Below are 23,306 nucleotides of genomic sequence, written 5' to 3'. Positions count from 1 at the left end.
AACATCGGGATTTCACTTGGAACAGACCCTAACTGTTGACAGCAGAAATTCAGTCCTACCTGAATTACTTTCAAAAGCCCTTTTGATCTTTCCAGCTTAAAAAGTTATGTCTTCCAAATGCATGATTCTAACTTTTATTTGCTCTTTATTTTTGCTATTCCATATTTTTAAAATATGCTTCAGTAATTTTCATTCTTGTTCCTTCAGTAGCAGTCTGGATTGATATTTAAACAAAAATAACTTTCTCTTTAGGGAAACAGCAATTGAGTTATTCCTGCCCTACTGCACTGGTATTTACCTACTGATCATTGCTGCTAAATGTACAATTGTGTGTTTTCAGTTATAAGTATGAGACAACATCACATACAGCATCTTCAGCCAACTTAACTTCAAGAATAAATCCATGTTCCCTTCATCAAGATGTGAACAAAACCTTGTTGGAGGCTTCCAAATCAGGTAAGGAACTGTAAGCACAAATACAGGAGTTAGTTTTACCTTTGGTTGCAAGTTATTGCCCAATACAAGATGCCCAGTTAGGTTTCTAACTTCAGTCTCTACCTACCTGAGAATATTACCAACACTTCAATGCATTTTGTTCATTTCTTCTGCTGAAGAAACATTCAGCAAACACAAATTACTAGGATCCAGATCCCAGCTTTCCTATGTTCACACTTCCAAATTACAATAAAATGACCCTAACACTGAAGGAGATGCTGAGACTGTATGCAAAGAGATTTCTGAAGGGATTCAGTTACCCAGAACCAGGGGTTTGGGGGCTGGAAGAGTTATGGAGGGGGGTGAAGTTGCACAGAGTTATCTGGAAATAAATGGAGATCTCTATGATCTTACTTAAACTACGGAATACAGCTGTTGTACAGGTTGCTTTGCATGGATCATGGATAGAGAGAGTCAAGCTGTGTCCCATCAATCTTCTCAAACTTCTAGTTTTATATGCCAGATAATATATTTATGATAATATCAGTCTATATTTTTTTTCATATGGACATTTTTTCTGATGGGTGATATTTATCTGTATCTTTAGAAACCAAAAAAATGGAGGTGGAGGAAAGTGATAATAAAAGATTATTAAAAGTTATAATGAGGTTGACATCCTGCCATTAAACTTCCATAAGGCGAATGCTGTTAATACCTTAAATACTAAGTTATAATCATGTGCTGAATTTCCTCTGATTTGTCACTATTCCCCATTCAATTATTCTATTATGAAAATGTAACCTCTCATTATCTACAGATTGTGAGAAGGAACCATCATCATACATGTGGATATATATCTTACTGGGAAACATGCTACGTGGAATTGGTGAGACTCCAATAACACCACTGGGCATCTCTTATCTTGATGATTTTGCTAAGGAAGAGGATGTTCCTGTATACGTAGGTAATCTCAACATAAAGTAAACTGAGAGATTCTTAGCGTAAGAGGTTGATCATCCTCTGCAGAAGAAAACATTAAGCCATTAAAATTTACTAGCATTTGCTTCATTATATTTCCAGCATGTTTGCACACAATAGGCATGTTTGGCCCAATGTTTGGTTTCCTGTTGGGATCTTTATGTGCAAAACTATACGTGGATGTTGGATTTGTGGATTTAGGTAAGTGAAGCAGAGGTAAAGCGAAAGTAAGCTAACAGCTGTTGCCAACAGGTTCCTCTACACCAGATTTTTTATATTAATTATATTAATTAAACTATATTTAGATTACCTTAATTATATTAATTTTATTATATACTTTGTTATAAATTTACTACATTTCTGAAAGCTTTTAGCATAAAGGCAGAATTAGAAAAGGAAAATATTTTAGAATCCTGCTTTAGGTTTAAAGGATTAAAATATACATTTAATTTTAAAAATTAGGACCAAGAACTCTTACAGACTAAAGTTTTTCTAAATTGGGATCTTAATAAGAGGGTTCTGTTAGCACATCAATTTTCTTGTTTTGTTGGATTACCAGCTCTTTCAGCTGGGCATTTTATGTTACTTACAATTCATTTAATGTTTGCAGTACCCAATATTCTTTTTGTCAGTTCTTGCTCATTTGAATGAAAACACATGTATGTAATCACATCCACAGAATGCTAGAGGGAGCAGGATAATCCCCATAAGTGGTGGCCATGGCCCTGCATCCTATTCCCTTCAGAGGCAGGGAACGCATCTGAGATGGTGTTTCCTGGCCACTCAGTTTCCTATGTGTTGGATAAGGACCTCTGGGTTACCCTGTGTGACACAAAATGGCACTCAGAATAAGATGCAGACAGACAGATGAAACATAACACCATTAACGGTATGATTCCTGATGCCTTCAATGGGTGAAAGGTCCCTCATTAGATGGTTATCATTACCACTGAAACTCAGCCATTGTAAAAATGTAGCTATTTTAGCAGACAAAAAGTGGCAGTTTCATCTTCACAGAATCACAGAATTGTCTAGGTTGGGAGAGACCTCCAAGATCATCTAGTCCAACCTCTGTCCTAACACTAACAAGTCCTACACTAAACCATATCACTAAGTTATATCTTCTACTAAAGAAGATATACACTACACTAAACCTACTAAACCATATTACTAAGTTACATCTTCTATATATATCTAAGTTATAAGTATATATCACTAAGTTAATATCTTCTTCCTTTAGGTAACTTGGTTCTGTTTCTCTTATTTCTAGGAAGCATCACTATCACTCCACAAGATTCCCGCTGGGTGGGTGCATGGTGGCTTGGTTTTTTAATAGGTGGAGTGATCAGTTTCCTAGCTGCTATTCCATTTTGCTTCCTGCCAAAGAGTCTGAAAAGGCCAGCGGAAGCTAATCATGACAAAACTTCATCTAGTCTCCTGGCAAATATGGGAGCCATAACGAAGACACTTACTCCTGCAGAACCTAAGCCAATGAAGTGGTCAACAATGATGAAAGGCAAGTGTTTTTTGTGTTGTATAAATATGGAAAGTAACTGGCACAAAGTACTGCAGAAATGTGATAGTTCTTCAGAACATTTTGCGTCCCATACACTTCATTCTAAATGCTATTTCCATTCTAAAAGCTATTCCCAGGAAAGGAAGTGTCCAATAAGTATTATGAGAAGTCAAGGAGCTTCTTCAAGAACAGCATATGGCAGAGCAGAGATTGCCAATGAAAATGACAGATGATTAACATTCATTAAAACTTTCAATTAAAATCTTGAAAAATTCCATAAAGTAATACTGCATATAAATAATGCGTGATGTCTCTAAGCACTCTTTTACCTATTTTTAAGGAAAGGGAAGAGAGAGAGAAAAGGCAAAATGCATTGTAAAAGTACTTATTACAATGTTTTTTTTTTGTTGTTGTTTTTTTGGAGGTCAATGGTCTAGTGCTAAATAAAATGAATTTATTTGAGCTGTCAGTATGAGAAAACAAATGGCCTGGATGACAGTTAGTTCTTTGTGTTCCCAAAGATGAGGAAAAATTCCACCTTTTCTCCCAAGCTACAACCACAGGACAAGAGGAAATGGCCTCCAGTTGTGCCAGGGGAGGTTTAGGTTTGGATTTTAGGAAAAAAGTCTTCACTGAAAGGGTTGTGAAGCATTGGAACAGGCTGCCCAGGGAAGTGGCTGAGTCCCCATCCCTGGGGGTATTTAAAAGACGTGTGGATGTAGCGCTTAGGGACATGGTTTAGTGGTAGACTTGGCAGTGCTAAGTTAATGTTGGACTTGATCTTAGAGATCTTTTCCAACCTAAATGATTCTGTGTTTCTGTGAGGTTCTGTATGTATCATTGCCTGAGTGGAACCTACCTCTGAAAGTTTGCACTACAAATTTGAATAGGGGAAACAAAATTTCTGTATCAGGAGCTAAAAAAAACATTAGAGGTCTCCTTTGCAATATAGAAAGTCAAATTATTTTTCTGATCATCATAGAGCTCATGGAGACTCTGAAATGCATTGCTGCCAGAGGCAGGCTAGAATGCCAGTTCTGATTGTGCAGTCGTTAGAATAAGAGAGAGGGAAAAGGTGAAGGGAAGAGATGGCTTTCCATCATTAAAAATATTCTACTGTCTTAGTTCAGATCACAGTGGAAGATACGCCACTGGGCATCTCCACAAAGGCACTTGACACTTAGCCTTGAAACTGTGATGATATTCATGTAAGCTAAAACAAGTCTCTGCTTCAGAAAGGAGCCCTTTTGTCTTCTCATTATAGGACCCAGGCCTTAATCTGCAGTTCTGTGTTCTTTTAAGGTTCTCTCTCCTTATCTCAACTTCTGGAGTTTTCAAGAGCATGGTTTGTTTTCAGATACTCACAAGCAAATGAAGATCAGTAGGACTTGCCCTTGGACATCTAAGAGAAGCATTTTGCCCTAAATGTCATAGATTACTCACCAGTAATTATTTCATGTATATTTCAAAGCCAACTCATATATCCCTTTCTTTCAGATTTCTATACCTCCCTGAAAAAAATATTGAGTAATCGAATGTACTTTACATTTTTGTGTTGCTCACTGTTACAGTTCAGTAGCTTTATTGGTTTCTTGACTTACAAGCCAAAGTACATGGAACAGCAGTATGGACAATCTACATCTAAATCTAACTTTCTAATAGGTGAGTTACACTGTGCAATGACTTTTTATCTTGTAAATGGTTCATGGGGAGAAGTTGTGTCATTCTGTTTCTGGGACTGAATTCCTTGTAGAACAGACTGATGTAAATGGCAGTCTCTCCGAACTTGATTTAGATAAAGGCAACATATAAACTACAGTTTTTGTGTCTATGGAGCCGTAATAAATAATTGTATTATATTCTTTATATTTGTATATATATATATATATATAATATTCCATTCAATTATTTATACCATATTCTATTATTATAGCAAAAGCACCAAAAATATTCAATGAATGGTGTGTGGGAGTTTAAAATGCTTCAACATCTGATTGCTGGGTACCTTGCAAAGTGGGAGCAAAACACTGTGTCAACTAGCTGGGCATACAGGGGGTTTTGAGAGTTAGACACTTCAAAATAACATCCACAACCCAAGGACTAGGCTCAGCAGAAAGCCTCTTAGACTCATTATAATACAACCTTCAGCTGCCAGGGACGTCAGCCTGAGGACAGAGTTTGGCTCATAAGCTCAGTGTTACTCTTTTTTGGTAGCACACTGGAACAGGCTCCCCAGTGAAGTAGTCACTGCACCAAGCCTGTCTGAATTTAAGAAGCGATTGGACTGTGCACTGAGTCACATGGTCTAAACTTTTGGGTAGACCTGTGCGGTGCCAGGAGTTGGACTTGATGATCTTTATGGGTCCCTTCCAGCTCGGGATATTCTATGATTCTATGATTCTATGATTCTTTTCTTTTGACATTTCCCTTCACTAATCTCTTTCAGGACTGACATCCTTACCCCCTGTTGGTATTGGGATTTTCCTAGGAGGGCTCATAATGAAAAAGTACAAAATGGGCATCATTGGAGCAACCAAGTTTGCATTTAGTATGTCATTTTTGGCTTATGTCCTCACTCTCTTGCACTTTTTTGTTGGCTGTGAGAACCATGTGGTAGCAGGAATAACAGTGTCCTATGATGGGTGAGTATAAAATGAAGACTATGTTTTTCTTCATGGCAGCAATAGTTCAAATAATATACTAAGATATCAAGGCTAAAATGGGAACATGCTTTTGCAATGCTTAGAGGAAGAAAACACTAACAAGTATCATTGTCATAGTTTTGTTGGTCAGCAGAGTGTCAGCCTGCCAAAGCGCAACACTTGTTGAAGTTTACTTAGAAACACATTAGCAAAATTGCATCACTACCAATGAAGGTTTTGGCCTCTGTGGGAGTGGTATTGCTGTTTCACTTAGTGCCATCTCTACACCAGAAGTAATCTTCTTGCAGAGTGCATTCAGACCCAGTAAAAAGGTGAGGTATATGTACCGGAGCGTTGGTAGCACATCCTGCACAGAGATAGAAAGACTGCAGCATCCTAGACTCTCAGACTGCTGTAAACTAAAACGAAGCTTTTATGCCTACTGAAGTTGTTCTCTCCTGTCGAGATAGAACCAGGGTTTAAAAGTTACAAGCTATTATTTTTTCATGGAGTGAATAAAGATACCAGAACAGTGGGTTTGTGCAAGAACATCATTCCAAAGGGCCCAGCAAATCACTAGCATATGGGTTGGCACTATCTCATGTCCATCTTACTAAGAGTACTTCATGGCTGCTGTGGCCCTTTCTGCATCTCCCTGGAGGCTTACCCACAGTTCATCAATTTGAGAATACAGTTCAGTAATTGAGGCATACTGGTTCAAAGCTGAAAATGTGGAACACGACAGGCAGGATGCCAAGGATTTTAACATTTTATGGAAGCTGAGAACTAATTGTCTGTCTTTTGCCCTGTGCCCTGCAACATGTAAGATGTTCATTAAAAACCCAAATAGTGGCCTAGGAAATGTGTTCAGTAAGCTCTGAGATGAAAGAAATGCCAAGCACATAAGCTTAGTTAAACAGGAAAGAAGATGTGGGAAGACATCCCCCTGTTACAGAACTCAGTTCAGGATGTCTGAAAGTAAAGGGGAATACAGCATTCTTCATACCTCCTGGGCTCTAAGCAAAGACTATTTTTAGTGATGGAGACCAAGAAGTCTAGTTTCTACCACTGGTGCACTTTTACCAACAGCTAAAGAAGTGCTTGATAAAGCTGTGTTAACTGTTCATAGCTCTGGGTACAACTGACCTCTCAAAGACTTTCAGTTTTTTCTTTTTCTTTTCTGTTTATAATTGCGAACTAGAACCAGTAGCAGCTACTTTATTTGCTATAGCATTCTGTGTAAATTAGTGATCACTTTAATATGAGTATGAGTGGGATGGAATCTAAAGCAAAGAGATCAATATTGCAGAGACTCAAAATACATATCCTGGGCTTGTGAGATGGGTTTCAGAACAGTGACACTGTTGTATGCAAAGGGCTACGCTGGCATCATTGCTGAATTAAAAGTTATTCTTACTCTGTCAAGTTGTTCTTACTCTGTCTCAACTTAACTTCTAAGCAAACCAATTCCATACCATGAAAATGCTATGTTTTCTGACTGCAATTCTGACTGCAAATGTGCCACCAATGTGTGGGATCCTGTATGTGGGGACAACGGACTGACATACATTTCGGCATGTCTAGCTGGGTGTACGACTTCAGTGGGACATGGAAAGAGCATGGTAAGAGCCTACTCCAGCTTCTGTTTTTTTACTAGCTTACTTTCCATTTAACATCAGGAATTCAGCTGTATAATGTTTTTAAGGGAAACCAAATTTAGTGGGGAACAGTCAGTAAAGTATTTATGATTTCTGGCTACAAACAGCATAGAAGACATAGAAATTTCTCTGAATTATTGCAGATTAAGAAAAAAGCCCTATCTGTTTGTTGTAGTTACTAACTTTCATCTTTTGTGGACTGAATGTGGGAAACTAGTGATGTAGAGTGTTTACATGTTGTCTGAAGGTTGCCTGTGGTTTGTTTCTCATAAATCTCATTTTGGCTGCCCTGAAGTTTTTTGACCAGTAGTTAAATTACATTAACATACCATAATATCTTCCATGACATACATCATTAATGTAACAGCAGTCTGAAAGGCAAGTCTAAATGTCTGTGAGAGTGAGACTTCTGCCTACAAGTCTGCCCTCTGTAGAGGTTAAGGTTCATGGACCACAGTTCCCCTTACACAAGCAGATCCCCATGCCCCACAAGCCCTAATTAAAAACTATTGCTCTTAAGCTATCTGTACACCTACTGCTGATCTTGGGCAGGGATCTACATGAGTTGTGTCTTGACAGGTAGCTGCTACTTACAGCTGTGAGGTACCTCTGGTGGATCAGCCTCAGCAGAGAGGGACCAGTGACCCAGGCACATTACACAAAGTCAATTAACAGGTGGAGACAACTAGCACATTCCCTTGAACCTTGCTGTTCCCCTTCAACTGGTCTTCAGGTACACAAAGGCTGAGGACAGGTTCAGAGGTCTTGAAGGTACTCCAAACATCTTCCAAAAAGTGATACTCTGTCCACTGATAAAAAGATGCTGGAACATCCCTTCCTAATCTGAGGATTTGTAGGAAAGAAAAGAAGCTGCTACCCGTTGCCTCAAGAAAGGCAAGCAAGAAAAAAACAGGAGGCTTAGAAGGGCTTCAGACTCTGCCTATGTCTGAAGGCAGGATTCCCCATTGCGTGAGCAATGTCCTACCAAATCCATTTTGTGTCTTCCAGGTCTTCCATAACTGCAGCTGTCTTGAAGCCAGCAGTTTATGGTCAGGAAACAACTCTGTCACCTTGGGGCAATGTCCCAAAAGTGATGATTGTTCAATGAAGTTTATTTATTATACAGTAATACAAGTCATAAGTGGCTTTTGTTATGCATTGGGAGGCACGCCAGCGTACATGATTATCTTTAGGTAAGTAAAACTGTGCTGATGGTTGAGCTTTTCCAATGAGGGGATCAAAATGATTCAGAACCACATATGCAAATTTACATATATGTTTCAGTAATCCAAAGAGAAATTTAAATTAGTAGAAAAATGTATTAGTGATAAATTTAATGGGAGTCCTGAGGGCATTATCTCATCTGAAATGAACATGGAAAAGAGAATGCAAGCTCATCTCCCTTTCTAATTGCTTTGAGACATTTTTCTGAGTGCTGACCATGTTAATATTTGAAAGGAGATGTCAGAGACTGGATGTATAATGGGTTCAAGATTAGTGCACATATTGGATGCTTGAAGTGTGGTTCCTCATGAAACAGATTGTCATATTGTCAGATGGCTTTGTGTAGTTCCAGATGTAGTGTTGTATTGAGGAATGCCAGGTATAAAAAAGATGCTGCAAAAATGCTGCTACTCACAACATTTTTGTTCTAGGACAATGTGGTATTTTCTGTCAGGTGAGGAAAATATATGCTATGGAGTCAAGGCAGTTGAGGAGGCCATTTCATTAGCACTAGTATAGAGTGTGATTATGACTTTAAAATTTCAATTCTCTAATTATACTTAGTGAATGGACTTTCCAGGAGATAGATATGTGATAGAAAACAATAGATTCATTCACCTTTTTCATACCACTTAGCATATTTTCAGCAATCGTAGGAAGCATTCTCCTTGCAAAGCTTGACTTTCTGTCATTAAGAGTGTTCAATCTGAGGAAATTAACAGCAATTTAATAGGCATGTCTAAACACTTGATAGGCAAATCCTTCTTACTTATCCATCTTTCTTTCAGATGTGTTCAGCCAGAGTTGAAATCTCTCGCAGTTGGTCTATACACACTCATTATGAGAATGCTAGGTAAGTGAAATCATTCTAAGATGCTCTTTTGCATGGCTTTAAATAACACCAATGCAATCACCATTTGTAAAACATGTATACTTGAAATAGCTGAACATTCTGGGTTGTTCCTGAAGGTCCAACATATGCTGCAAAGTTCATTGGGAAGTCAGCTGACAACTTTGAAGAGATTTGACCTGCTGACTAAATGGTGTTGTGCTCTGGGAGCCTGGTATTCCGAAATGGGCAAAGTTTCTGAACAAATTTATATTTTATCTTGAATTTCTAAATAATTTTGTAAGGTTTCAAACTTGCCATTAAATCAGTGGCTAAGTGAGATGCAGTGCTGCAAGTGAAACCCAAAAGAAGTGCTCTGGCAGGACTTCATTCAACACCAATACAACTCTGTCCATAGCAAAGTGCTTTCTCTACACTAAAACTTCCTCTTCCTGGTACACAACAGGTTACATTTCATTTCCCTTTAAGCATGCAGCAATGCCCTTTTTTTTTTTTTTTGAGAGTAGTTAATGAGATGGTTGATTAACATGCCTAGGCCAGCAAGAAAACACTTCTCTGTTTTCTTTTGTTCTTTTTTGTTCTCTTTGTTGATGGAATAAGAATACCAGCTTTTCAGAAACGTAGAGAAATACATGTTAAGAATCAAGCTGGATTTGCTACAAAGCCTAAAAAAATAACAGTGGCTTCCAAATTTGGGCTGTAGTCTCTACTCAGGATTGTGATGAGACATTTGGAGACAAGAAGGAGCACTTATTTGTCCTCTTGTACATTCTTGTTCAAACAATGGAGGGGCAGAATTTCTCCCCCATCACTCGGGACAAACAATGCCGAGTTTGGAACGTTTCTGGCAATGGGAAAAATAAAATAAAAAAAAAAATTACAAAAAAAATAGAATTTCCCCTTTCTTATAAGCTTCTGCTGCAGCACCTCCAGAGAGTATGCTCCTTCTCTTGTAAGAAGGTGTAGAGCCACAGTTACTGATTTATGAAAGCTGGCATTGTTATACAGTGATTTGGAGATCAGATCTGCTCCCCTCTTCCTTCTGTAAGGAATATTCCAAATATCCCAAAACAGTATTTCTCCCATCATCCTGGCTACAACCCTAATGATCATAACTTGCAGGCCTTTATAGATAGCTTATTGAGTTTGCACTTTCACAAGAACCCTAAAATACAACAGGCTGAGAATATACCTATTACAACAAAATAAATTATTTCCTATTTAAGAATACAGGATGCCCATGTAGGAGCAAAGGCAACATGAAACATGGTCCTGTGCGTGTTGAAGCACATATTTCTCTGAAGTCAGTTCCCACATTTGCTTCAGCAAGGGTAGGATTTTGTCCCATGTCTGCCATCTTTTGCAATAAAGCATAAGCTTGTATCTGGCCAAATCACACTGATTTCAGTTGCTCTACTCTCACAGACATTTTTGAAAAGCATATTCAGTACCTCTAGTCCCATATACTTGGTGGTGTCCCTTCAGACAGAAGGGACTATCAGACACTATCAGACAGATGAAGGGAAGAGCCAGCATGGTTAATTCAGGCTGTGTGTAGAAGTGGGAACTGTATCAGTTCAGTGCTGCAAACATACAACTGGTCCACCTCTCCCCCACATCAGCTTGGCGTGCACTGGATGCCACACTCAAGAAACCAGCATGATGGAAGAATCAGTATGCACAACTACAAGCCTGGTCAAATCTCCACCATCAGAGCACGTTCCCTGGGAACTGATGCTCCCTAGGGCGCTGAGAGGGTGTCCCAGCTTAAAGTTATTCTGATAAAAGAAAAGCTCCCCACAGTCCAATCCACCTATTGCCACTCTTGCAGCAGATGACTTGCTACTAAGAAAACATAATGCTGCCTTTGAAAAAGTCATCTTTTCCTGTGATATCTTGAGACATTTTTGCTTTTTCCATTGCAGCTGGGATTCCTGCTCCAGTTTATTTTGGTGCACTGATTGACAAAACATGCTTGAAATGGGGAAGCAGAAGCTGTGGGCAGCGGGGGGCTTGCAGGTTATACGACTCCAATGCATACAGGTAAGGCAAAGTAGAGCACCAAAAACCTCATGCATTTCCTTTATACAGGTAGAAATTCCTCAGTCTGTCATACTGTAACGTATGAGGACACTGATCAAACATCATGGTCAGATACTAGCTCTGGACTCAGATTTGGTCATCACAGAATTCCTGAAATTGAGGAATTTTAGGATTAAATCTTAAACTCGTGGCTTTTTAGCCAGTTTTTATGTTGTGCAAAAATCCTTTGGCGTCAGTGACAGGGACTGTTGGAATGAAATATCTATTCTGATATCCATTGAATCAATTTAAAAGGCCAAGGGCTTTATGATTTACCAGTAAGAGGAAAGACACACAAATTTCCTCTGCAACTATTTTCATAAGCAAATAGAATTTTATATATTCTTTAACAGACGTTTTTACTAGCCAAAATGTCCAGTTTGTTGTGCGATTTGAGTTTTCAAATTGTCTTCCCCTGAGCTACTATGTGGATTTGGTGTATATGTGATCCTTAAAAGCCTTTAAAAGTGATTTTCTTCAGTTTCTTTAGAAACAAATAACATCCAGCACTACCTTTTATGTTCTATCCCACAGGTATGTTTACCTTGGTTTATCAGCGTTGTTGAGAGGTCCTTCCTACTTGCTTGCGATCTTTTTCTTTATATTTTTGAAGAAACACTTTCAAAATAAGAACTCCAGACCTACAGAGAATGGAGGAAAAGAAGATGTTCCCATGAATAAAGATGATAATTGCAAGAGCAAAGAAAATTTGGCAGGTTCTCTTGATGCAGAGAACGAATCATGTATTTAGAAAGCCATCTAGACCAGTGTCGCATGAATCAGGACAGCTTCCTTTAAAAACAGCTTTCACAATGTCATGAATAATTAAATAATAGTTTAGAAAGTTCAGAAAGGCAAACTGGTAGTAAATCTATGATCAACAATAAGAAAAACTTACATGTAAGTATGAAATTGACTTACGTATACCTGGCTATAAATAACAGACAGAACAAATTATAGGAACTGAACTGAGTGCTGAAACGATACAAAAAAGTCTCCCTTAGCATTCTTGACAGAGCTAGTCTACAATTTTTAATGGGTTCAAAGATGAGTGGTGGCAGAACAGCCACAAAAGCCCCACAAAATGTGACGCAGATCCCATACGCAGATCCGTGCAGCAGAGTGACGTCAGAATGACAAACTTAAGTCTTACAGTTGCATCGTGATTTCATCAATCAGAATTCAAAACAAAAACAAAGCCTTTCAGCAAAATGCTTACACCTTATCTAAGTGAGTCATTGCAACAAACTGCCACTGAAAAATTAACAAAAGCAGTATTTTTCCAGGAAATATTTTTGTCTTAATTCAGATGAACGTTTTATGCCTCAGAGTAAATAATTATGTTTACAAATCTCAAATTTGTAGCATGTTATTAAAAAGTAATTTTTTTTTTAGTTAAGTCTGTTTGAAATGTAAGAACTATTCTGAATTTTGTAGTGATGTTTTCTAAGTAAAATTCATCCAATGTATGCTAGTACTTTTATTGCTATGCCACGTACTGTCCAGCAGAGGACACTCAAACAATAACTTTCCACCTATGACTATTGCAAATAATATATTTGCGATGTTCCATCTTTATTGTTTTGGGAGAAATTCATCAACAGGCAGGCAAAACACTCATCTGTGTTTTCATGCACTTTTTCAGCCCAAGCCTTTAGCTCATATTTTTAAAGTTGTTTTTGTATATTTCTTGATTTGAGTTCATTCTATTTGCGTCACTCGGCTTGACAACTGTGGTTACTTTAAATAAAAAGATGTGTACTTGTGTACCATTTAACAACAGTGAATGAATTATCTGGTTGAGACTTTAAAATTGGTGCTCAGCGTTTAGTGGGATATGGTTAATAGACATGTTAACCATAAAAAAAAAAAAAGTACATGAGCAAAACGCTGAGTCGTTCTAAGTGTTTGTCATGGCAGTCACTTAGCAGCGATTGTAGCTGCTAAATGAAAACAATGGGACTTTTTTCTAAATGAAGTGATACTTGAGGCAGTCATTCGCCATCTAGCAAAACTGCTATGACTCTGCTTGGTCAAATTGTATTTGCATCTGTTTAATATATCCAGATAAACCCATACGAATGACTTGTGGGACCTAAATGAAAAAAACACCTTATCTACCTGTTGAAATTGGGAGTGATTTTTGGCAGGGAAAGTAAATGCAACTGTCTGGTTCTCCTTGTCTTTCAGTTGCTTAGTTCAGATGATATTTTATTAATGCATCTTGGTGCATATGTATTTTCCAGTGGTGACTCTGGACAGAGTTTTGGGTGAGACATTTTTAATCCCAAATCTGTAACCTTTGTAAACATATTTTATATGAACTAGTATACCAGTATGAACCTAAAACAAGAGCTAATTCTAGATGACAGATTATGAGAATTATGCATAAGGAATCATCAATGCCAGAAGAAAGAGTTATGGCCTGCAGCAGATTTAGGAAGGTATTACTCAAGGCTGGTGAGATCAAGGGCATGCCAATAAACTGGCTTCTTGTGTCAGAAACAAAGGCTGGCACAAGAAGATCATAACCTGCTTATTGAGGGTTTTTTCCCATTTCTTGGGGAAATAAATGCTTCCAGCTAGAGAGAGGTTGCAAAGCCAAGCTGCCCCAGTGTGCCACAGTAGCTTAGCACCAGCAAATGAAAGAGAGACACAGAGACAGAACTTTGTTTAGTTGTCAGACTTGAAAAAATGTTGTTCCTCCCTTCACCATTAAAAATAATACAACAGCAGACCATGGATCTATGGTGGAAGCAGAGCAAGTCAGACACTTTATTTTATCTCATTGTACAACTTTGAGATTTTTGTGCTACTGTTGTGTGCTGAGAGCCCTTAGTGCATGAGAAGCAATGCACATGTACGTGGGTGTTCACCTAGGTGTACACACACACATACACACAACACAAAATGGCAGTCTCTGCTGCAAAGTGATTCTATTTGAGGTAAGGCAAGATATATATTGCCAAGCAGGAAATCAGCAAGACTTCATGGTGCCTGCTACTAAGCACATTCAGGAGAGATTTGAAGAAAACTAGAGGCAAAATTCTGAGCAACCTTGCAGTTCTAGAAGGAAAGCCTAGACACTTTTTTGCACTGGTGTTTTTGACAGGAGAACAATTACTCAGTGGAAAGATGTGCATGAATGTGTCTCAGCAATAATCTGTCACTGCAGCCACAGTTTTTACACACTGACTATGCAAAACGAAATGTCCGCATCTATTCTTTTATCCACCACTGTAAACATACCCATAGCTGTCTTTGCTTAGCTCTTCAGAAAGGCAGCCCAGTTTCCTTCAGGTGTCTTCCTTTAAGTAGTGAGGTTTCTGAACACCGGCATCAATACCTCTAAACCCAGAGAGGCAACGTTTACAACTGACAAAGGTGGAAGTTGTTACAGCAGTTGCGGGCTGGGGGGGAGGGTGGGGGGGAGGTTGGGGTGGTTTTGGTTTTGATGTCATTTTGTTGTTGTTGTTTTTGTTGTTGTTTGGTTTTGATGGGTGGGGTTTTCTTGTTGTATGGTGTAAGAAAAAATGTTTAATTTATGTTTCACCCTTTAACATGCCTAAAGCTGGCCCCTCTTTGCATTGCTGATTTGGCCCAAGCCAGGCCAGGTGAGACCCCTGCAGAGATGGGCTCGTCAGCAGTACAGGTAGCTGTTGAACAGATACCTCTCTGAATTTCCTGAACCAAGAGCTTATGAGCAACATGTTTCTTGCAAACTTGCATTAAGCTCTGAGCTTCATGTAAGAGCATGAAAAAGGAGAAAAGCTGAAAGCATTTGGATTATGAGGTCTGTGAGAGAGCAACAACAACAAAAATATGAAAACTTTAAGAAATGATCCCCCATCTATAAAAAATGCAACAAAGCTGCCATGCTATGGACTGCAAAATGTTTACTGCGTGTTCAGTGCTATGTACCAAGGGTGAGAGACAAAAAAATACAAAAAGAAGAAAAGCCTTTTCCTATCTTCTACCTTCTATGCCTAAAGCAGGCTGGAGAATTATTTTTGTCTTTCCTATTAGTGCAGAGGAACATAAATACATTGAATCTTTCTCACTTAATAAAAAATGTCTGATGTACAAAACCAACATAGAAATGCTCTTGGTGCTAATCATGCTTTGCTTAACATCCTTCTGGGTAAGTGTCTACATTTCAAGACACAGCTGAAACACATAAAAGGAGTGGGGTTTTGAAAACTGTGTGGTGCCACGAGTTTTATGTCTGAATCAGCACAAAACATGAGAAAGGCTCATCCAACATGTAGTTGATAGTACCTTATGGATGTTAATCTAGTTTTGTCTTGAGTAAGGATCTACATGAAATAAAATACACTGCATAGACATATGACACAACACAAAGACAAAGATTAAGGTATCATTTTTTTCTTGGTGCCAGATTAGGTATTGAGGCAACTCCATCCATGGTGAATAACCTCACTTACTTGACCAAACTGACAAGAAGGCTCAAGTTTTCAGTTGAAACAGTGTTAAAGACTAGCTCTTTTATTTTATCTAAGAATTTATAAAAAGGCTTTCTTCATAAAATGTCTGTCATACATTTTATGCATAGCAGCATAACATCAGAAGGTGACTATAGATTTAAGCGTATGAGTTGTCATTATTATTAAAATTCTTGGACTTCAAAAAACTCTATTAATTTAATGTACCAGTGTGAAATATTCTGGAGTGACACTCTATGGGGCTAGGTATGCCTGCAGTGAGTGCTCTGTTGGACTAGAATCACAGACCTGGCCAAGGATGGACCACTGATATGTTCTACTCACTTCAAGGACAAATGTCTCATATGAAGTCAGATTTCTTGAGTCTTTCAAAAAGTGAATGTCAAATTCTTTGCTACAATCATCTGGTATCTTAACAGTTGGTAACTGTTTTTCAAAGATACTTGTCAGTGGTCAGTAATAGCACAAGCTAGTTTTCTTAGTGCACCTTCTTCTGCATGCTTTCTGGAATTCCTTACTTTTACCCACTAAATACCTGCAAGTATTTACTTGCAAAAGCTCCTTAGTTTCCAATTATTCATACTACTTTTTTTTCTTCTTCTTGAAAACAGGTTTTGAAAGAAAGTTCAATAGCTGACTCATTTATGAATCATCATTAATTTCAGCCCACTAGTCTTTTTTTAATCCTCATTTGAATACATGGGATTTAAAGTTGTTTGTTGTTTTCATTGACTTCAGGAATGCATTGAATTGGCTGATATGAAGCATTATGGAAAGTAAGAAATGCTTTTGCCTTGCAGGTCTCATAACTGACCTTATTCCAACCTTTGTCTCCTGTGTAAATTCAGCACCTGGCTTAGGACAGGTGATATGATGATGTCGCTATGACATTTCAGCTAGTTCTTAACACAATCCAAACATTAGCAGGATTAGAAGATCTGCCATTGGATGAGCTGTCATTATACTGATGACTCTACTTAATGAGGTATCAACTTTGCTAGCTTACAATCAATTTTGACTTGCAATAAATGCCAACTTACATTTCATTGGAAAGCAACAGCAGCCAACACATTGAGCAGGTAGAGTCCAGTTGTTCCTTAAAAGCTTCACTAAGACTGAAGGTTTCATCAACTGTAAGACTGAAAAACAATACTGCCTTAGTGGCAGGTACTTATGGATACGTGGATAGGCAAACATTAAAGATCAGAACGTGAATATATCAAATCAATATACTACCTAAATTACTTTATCTCCTAAAACAATTTTTGTTGAAAACAGTTATGATAATACAGTGCAGAGAGTAGATGCAGGAAATCTTTGCAAGGCAGCAGCTGGTAAGGATTATTTTTTATTTTCAATTGAGGAGTAAAAAAGAAAATAGATTGGAATACAAGAAACTAGATTGATCACAGTAACCAGAGTAAATTGTCTGGTCCAATTTCTGACAATAACAAAGAAAATCTACAAATCATCTGGCCCAGTTGATCCAAAAGGTGACCTCTGGGCAGGCACTGCATGCAGGGCTAGGAGGATTTGTTTTGGTGCATGAGTGCAATACTGCATTGTGCAATTTCTAGTTGAAGGAGACAATCGTGTTAAAGGAGTTACTCTCCCATTTGCAGAAATTATTCTCTTTCCAAGTTGCTCTAAAATATCTTCTGCACTGAGAGTTCAATGACTAGTTACTTTTGTTCCTTTCCTGATCTTCAGTTTGTCTCTCAGATGGTGACTTCTACAGAAATAGATAAAATCCATATATTTCCACTCCTATTTCCATTAATATCTTCAGATCTTGGATCAGCTTTCATCAGTGCTATGTAGTGCAAGGAGAACGGAGGAAAACTGAGGTGTAAACAGCTATTATATTACACACCAACATTTGAGTGATCTGATATGAGAAGGAATGTTCTTTATCTTCACAAACTTCAATATAGGATCTGTTATTCTTGTACATAAAACCGAGGTAGACAGTTTTTGATGCATTGAAGCTGAACAGCCTGCCTTGGGATCTGGGACATCTGCATCAGTTACCTGCTCTCTTATAGACTTATTTCTTTCGTTAAGAAATACAAGCTTAAGAATGACAGATAAAAGAGCATTTTCCAAAGCACTTATAAGTGCTTATGAATCAAATTTATAAGCAAAACTTCTAAACCCATATTTTTCTCTTTCAGATTATAACATCCAATGGATTCAAGCTCCAAAAAGCATAACTCAATTTCAGAAATTAAACTGAGGACCATGTAAGCAAGTGTTTTAAAAATTCCATTTGAATGACCATCAGTATATGTACAAGAAAGGAAGTGCTTCAGAAAATAATTTCTATTCTAAAAGGATGTAGGTCCAAAAAAACAGAATGTTTTGTTCTTCATTAATAAATTGGTAACATTCATTATCTTCAAAGGGGTTGAACCTGTCTGGAGACTGTTCAAACGTTTTTGAGATTTCCTGATTTTATTTTATTTTTTAAGTAACATGCTGTTCAGGGTGCCCAGTTCTTGATTTATTGGAGCACTAACAGCTTTAAACTCAAAATTGGTTACATTGCCTAAAATAAGGAACCCAAAAATAGAACTCTTTCATTAAATTCATTATCATCTTTTGAATATGCAGATCAATGCTTTTAGGCATTGATCAAATATGTCTTCACAGTCTCTTAAAGCCATATTTAATCAATTCTTCACTTCACTTGCAACTTTATTCATGTGCTGACGTGTTCCTCTTTCCAAGCCAGGTGTCCCAATAAGCCATTCTCCAACTGATATAATATTATAATTGGCTATGGTAATCTTGTATGATTCATACCTTCTGCTGGCTATGAAGATTAAAATCTATATAGAAGTCTACCTGTTACATTTGTGGTGATTTTCTCACCCATGCACCTGCAGCTTTAAAAGAAAAGTTGAAGCAATTGATATATAAAACCCAGGACATACCTCTCAAGCCTATCAGGTCACTTCATCATTATCGTTACTATAACTTGTTATTAGTACTGGAGTAATATTTCAGGTTCTCTTGGTCTTATCAGGTCACGTCAGGACTTGAGCACAAACTTTATGAAAATATATATTGCTAATATATGTTGCCCCTGTTCTAGTCTGAGGAGAGATCTGGGTTTTCTGTCTCTCTTGGTAAGGGAATTCCTTCAGAGCTGGACCTGGCTCACCCTGAGCGTATGTTCCGAATGGCCACACAGATAAAACCGGCTCAAATCATGACCCATACTGGTGGAAGGGAGGCTGCTGCTCTGCCAGGTGCAGCCCACAGGATGTGGGGAAGAGAAGCAGCAGCCTCAGCAGCACGGCTGGCAGAGCTGTGCTCACCCACTGCTCAGTATGAGTCAGCAGCCCAGGTAGGGCCACCTCGCGCTGGGACATCAGGCAGCAATGTCTCTGTGCAAGGGAGCCAAACTAGCAATGCACTTCTGTTAGCAGGGACATGACCTGAGGGTCTCAGAAAGTCAGACTACCAGTGGCTGCAAGGAACTAGACATGGCTCTCTCCCAAAGGGCTGCATGTGGACCCTCCATAAGGGAGCTCAATAACCATGTCTGAGGATGCACTGATGCACCTAGAAGCAGGGTGTTCTTGGAGGACACTTTCTGGTGTCATCTGAGTCGGCATTAATAACTTTCCTCTGGAAATGCCTTCTAAGCTACAGGAGCAGCAGAATTCACTAGACATATAAGAAATCCAATCTGAGATCTAGTATAATACTAATTTTGGAAATATGAACTAATATATACTATCAGCATCCCACTGATGAGATGATAACACGATAAATATGCGCTCAAATAAGATGACGCACATAACAGGAAAAGCACTCATTCATTTCTGCAGCGATATGTCCTATTGAGAAACATGAAACCCTTTTGATGATTTCTTACCTGGTGATTTTAGAGGAGAAGATAATGTTGCATTTTTATATAAATGCCCTTATAGTGCAACACAGCTGAAGAGATGAATTATTTAGATATGACAGACACTGACTCAGAATATCTCTCGTTTAAGATGCAAAAACTGTTACAATAGTTTTAGAAATACTTCTCAGATTCCCTGCATTACATAAGTTTTATTCTGACGAAATTTAGGTTTCCTCTAGAATACTTTGGGTCCACTGTATTTTTTTATAATAACTTTTGTAAGGCCTCTCTTAAATTTTTTCCACAGATCTACTGAAATCTTTTGCTTTGCATGGATGACTGCAAGGCTGTGCAGGCATTCCACCTGGGAGGCAGCAGCTGATGACTGGGGAGCAGCTGGGACTGACCTCCTGGGCTCTCTGCGGTAGCTGGGACAAGCGTTGGTAGAGCGAGCACTTCTTTTCTCTTCTGCTCAGTGATGACTCAAGATACTGTTCTCAACAGGTGGCTCAGGCAGGAATTCTCGTAGCACTGGGCATGGGTGGGTGGCTGTGTAAGAAGCTCCTAACTCTCAGCTTCAACCTTACAGGCTTTCCAGTCTTTCCTGTCTTCCTTTGTTCCACCTATGCCAGTGGAAGTCCACCCCTGCTGCAAGCAACTCATCCCACAGAGGAGGGACAAGTCCCAGGAACTGAATCAGGACTGTAAGTGCAGTGAGACCACGGTGGTCTCAGAGTAGGCCAGATTCACTGTATGTGTGACACACAGCCTGTACAAACCCACAAAATAACTCCACTGTGCTGCACCTGGTCATGCCATGGATGCCATGCCCAGATTTTTCTTAATCCTTAAGAATCCTGACTGCACAATAGAGGAGCTGTGTCCTGGTTTTCTTGACCAGAGACAGTGACAGAGACAGTCTTTAGGCCTAAGCTAAGGGTCCCCACCTCCTGCAGGGTGCTGCTGGTGCATTAGGCAGGACTCAGGTTCAAGGGTCCAGACAGGCCATAATGTATATCTGGTCAAAGAGGTGGACAAACACCTTCTTAGGACACAACCAGCATACTTGTATATTTTCTGCCTCCCATTCTTCCCATGGCCACCCTCTCACCACCATGGCTATACACAAAAAAATCACTTACCTTCTCTAAAAAGCAACCTCTCTGGCCTTACAGACCGCTTTAATATTGAGGCAACTCTTCTGAGTTTGCTCAGTCTCAAAATACAGATGTATTTGTAGCAAGATTTTTTTTATTTTTATTTTTATTTTTCTTCTTGGTTGAGTTGAACTGTGGTTGAATTACACTTCATTAGCGCAGAATAGAATTATGAATTAATTAGGAAGTAATGTATGTAAGTAATACTGAAGAAAATAACTTGTGTGATTCAGATCTGTATTAACAGTTTCAGCTAGAAAGAACTTTGCCCATATTCCAAACTAGAAGTAGGCAAAATAACAATATATTCCACAGTGAAAAAAATGGTAGACTAAATCTAATGTTACTTTTCTGCTATTTTTGTTAAAATATTTCAAATGCTTTAAATTTATTTTGACAGCTTGAAGTATTTTCTGTTTATTCTGTGACAGCTAGTACTCTAGTTCCAATTTATTTTTGTGCCAGGATAGACAGGCCCGGTTGAAAATGGGGACACAAAACCCGTAGGAGTGTTTGGTCTTTGTAGGGTACATGATCCTAATGCATACAGAAAAGTGTGGATTTATGGCTGCTAGTTTGTTGTGTTTTATTTTTTTTCTTTCTCTTTGATAAATAACTAAAAAAATATGTTAAAAACAAGTAGTCATAGGTTATTATGTCTGCTTGATTATATAACTAAAAGTAAGGAAATGCCAAATATAAACTGCACTGTCTCCTGGGATAAGGCACTACCTTCCATAGCTATTCTGACAGAAGGACTTTGATAATGCCAGTAAAGTGCTTTACAGTCAACTCAAACAAGAGTTGGGTAAACTCAAAGCTCATGCCCTTAATCCTTCCAGTCTGATAAAAAATTACTGGTTCTGTTACTTCTTCATTGATTTCAGCAAAACTACCATGATTAGTCACCCACCCAGCTGCCTATAATGGACACTAAACTACCTGATTTGTGGTATTTACTCAGAAGCATGCCTGATTAGGTGTAGCTGTAAATTTAAATGCCTCCAGCATAGCTTTCTTGTTTAACAATTCATCTTACCACCTTAAAGAACAATGGTTCCTCTTTCTTCCTGGAGAACACCAGGGAGAGATTGTCAGGAAGAAACGTAACTTGTGCAGCCATCAATCAGTCTTTAACAAAGTAATTTATTGAGAAGAGACTTACGTGGCATTAAATCACATCTGACCAAGCTTGAGGGCACTCAGCAATGAAGAGATGGGTGTACCAGGCCACACAGAGGCACATCCACCCAGCTCAGTGACAGCTTTGAGTGTGCATCCACAGTCATATCTGCAACATTTCCTTCAGATATTGTGGGTATGTTCAAAGTGGGTTAAGCACCTGGCAGACAATAAAGGCTTGACCTCAGAAGACAAGCTTCAGCCTTGCCTCTTTCTTGGCTTTTCCTACTGAATAGTCAGTGAAGTTCCTCACTTTGGAGTTTTCCATAAGTACATTTCAGGTGTTGAATTCTTAATATGTCTGCCAGGAAACATTCAACTCAAGACCATGACATACAGCAGGGGAAAGGTATCCATGAGCTGAGTGTTACAACGAGGAGAGGAACTGGTCTTCATGGCTATAGTTTCCATGTACAGGACTGGAGTAATTTCTGCTCAATTTAATGGGACTATTCCTATACTTTTTGTTATGTGTTTTTACTTTGTCACAGGCAAAAAAACGGTCCACATTCACCCTCTCTTGAGCTTGCCCAGTGTGTTAGTTTTTTGAAGATGCCATTTGATGTTTAAGCCAGTGATTTGAAACACTGAGCCCCAGGCTTCAGCTGACTGTGAAATAAAAAATGCAAGAGATGGGAAAACACAATGAGAATTGTAACTACTGACCCAATGATAGCTAGAGGGTCAGGGATTTAAGAGAAGAAATGCTGGTGTGAGTAGGCATGAAAAACTAAGAAAAATGGTGAAAATCAAAAGATAGAAATTCAGCAAAAATGAAGGACCAGACCATTGCTTGGCATGACAGAGGCCAATTGCATGTTGAAGAACAAACCTTTCCCTGAAGAAACTTCTACCTGTTCTTCACAGTAAAGTGACACAGTGGCACATAAAAAACAATGCTTGTTGGAAAGGTTGGCAAGTGCTATAGACTGAGAGTTGGGTGCATACTGAGCCAGAGGCTCAATTAATACTACAAATTGTAGTGTTTATACTATTATTGATTTGTTATTAGAAATGATGTTAAGTCTTATCTGAAAAAAATCACTGCATCAAGATGCAGCTGGGGTAAATAACTGGACATGAATCATTGGATCTGACCAGAATCTCATTTCTAGTCTGACATCAATTATCAACGAACTCTTGCTAAAACATTTCCTCCTGGGAAAATCAAGCAATAGGTGCAAAAGATGCTTTCACAAAAAAAAAACAAAAAAAAAAAAACAAAAAAAAAGCTTTAATATAAAAACAGTGTACAGA

The 23,306-nt window shown here is 38.5% G+C and overlaps 1 protein-coding gene and 1 long non-coding RNA gene across 5 annotated transcripts in view; one reads left to right on the top strand and one right to left on the bottom strand.

Moving 5' to 3' along the window:
• Positions 1–13,381, top strand: part of LOC106045475 (solute carrier organic anion transporter family member 1C1-like) — a 28,433-nt gene extending 15,052 nt beyond the window's left edge. For 3 of the 4 annotated variants that reach the window (XM_067000937.1, XM_067000948.1, XM_048046810.2), the window contains exons 5-15: positions 341–456; positions 1,253–1,399; positions 1,516–1,614; positions 2,684–2,929; positions 4,427–4,591; positions 5,376–5,571; positions 7,031–7,193; positions 8,238–8,422; positions 9,242–9,306; positions 11,229–11,346; positions 11,920–13,380. In XM_067000937.1, coding sequence (XP_066857038.1) covers positions 341–456; positions 1,253–1,399; positions 1,516–1,614; positions 2,684–2,929; positions 4,427–4,591; positions 5,376–5,571; positions 7,031–7,193; positions 8,238–8,422; positions 9,242–9,306; positions 11,229–11,346; positions 11,920–12,136 — 1,717 coding nt within the window. In that variant the 3' untranslated portion in view covers positions 12,137–13,380. Of the gene's footprint in view, positions 1–340; positions 457–1,252; positions 1,400–1,515; positions 1,615–2,683; positions 2,930–4,426; positions 4,592–5,375; positions 5,572–7,030; positions 7,194–8,237; positions 8,423–9,241; positions 9,307–11,228; positions 11,347–11,919 lie in introns of all 4 variants that reach the window. The other variant, XM_067000966.1, reaches the window with a different exon arrangement.
• LOC136791309 (uncharacterized) lies at positions 326–14,731 on the bottom strand. Its single transcript, XR_010832997.1, has 3 exons — positions 14,635–14,731; positions 11,930–12,026; positions 326–464 (listed from the first exon to the last, which is right to left on the bottom strand). It is a non-coding gene; the product is annotated as an uncharacterized lncRNA (long non-coding RNA).
• Positions 14,732–23,306: the final 8,575 nt, after the last annotated feature.

Source organism: Anser cygnoides, chromosome 1 (assembly GCF_040182565.1).
Source record: "Anser cygnoides isolate HZ-2024a breed goose chromosome 1, Taihu_goose_T2T_genome, whole genome shotgun sequence".
NCBI classification, from domain to species: domain Eukaryota; kingdom Metazoa; phylum Chordata; class Aves; order Anseriformes; family Anatidae; genus Anser; species Anser cygnoides.
Note: the sequence above shows the minus strand (reverse complement) of the source record. Positions and strands in the feature narration are given on the sequence as shown.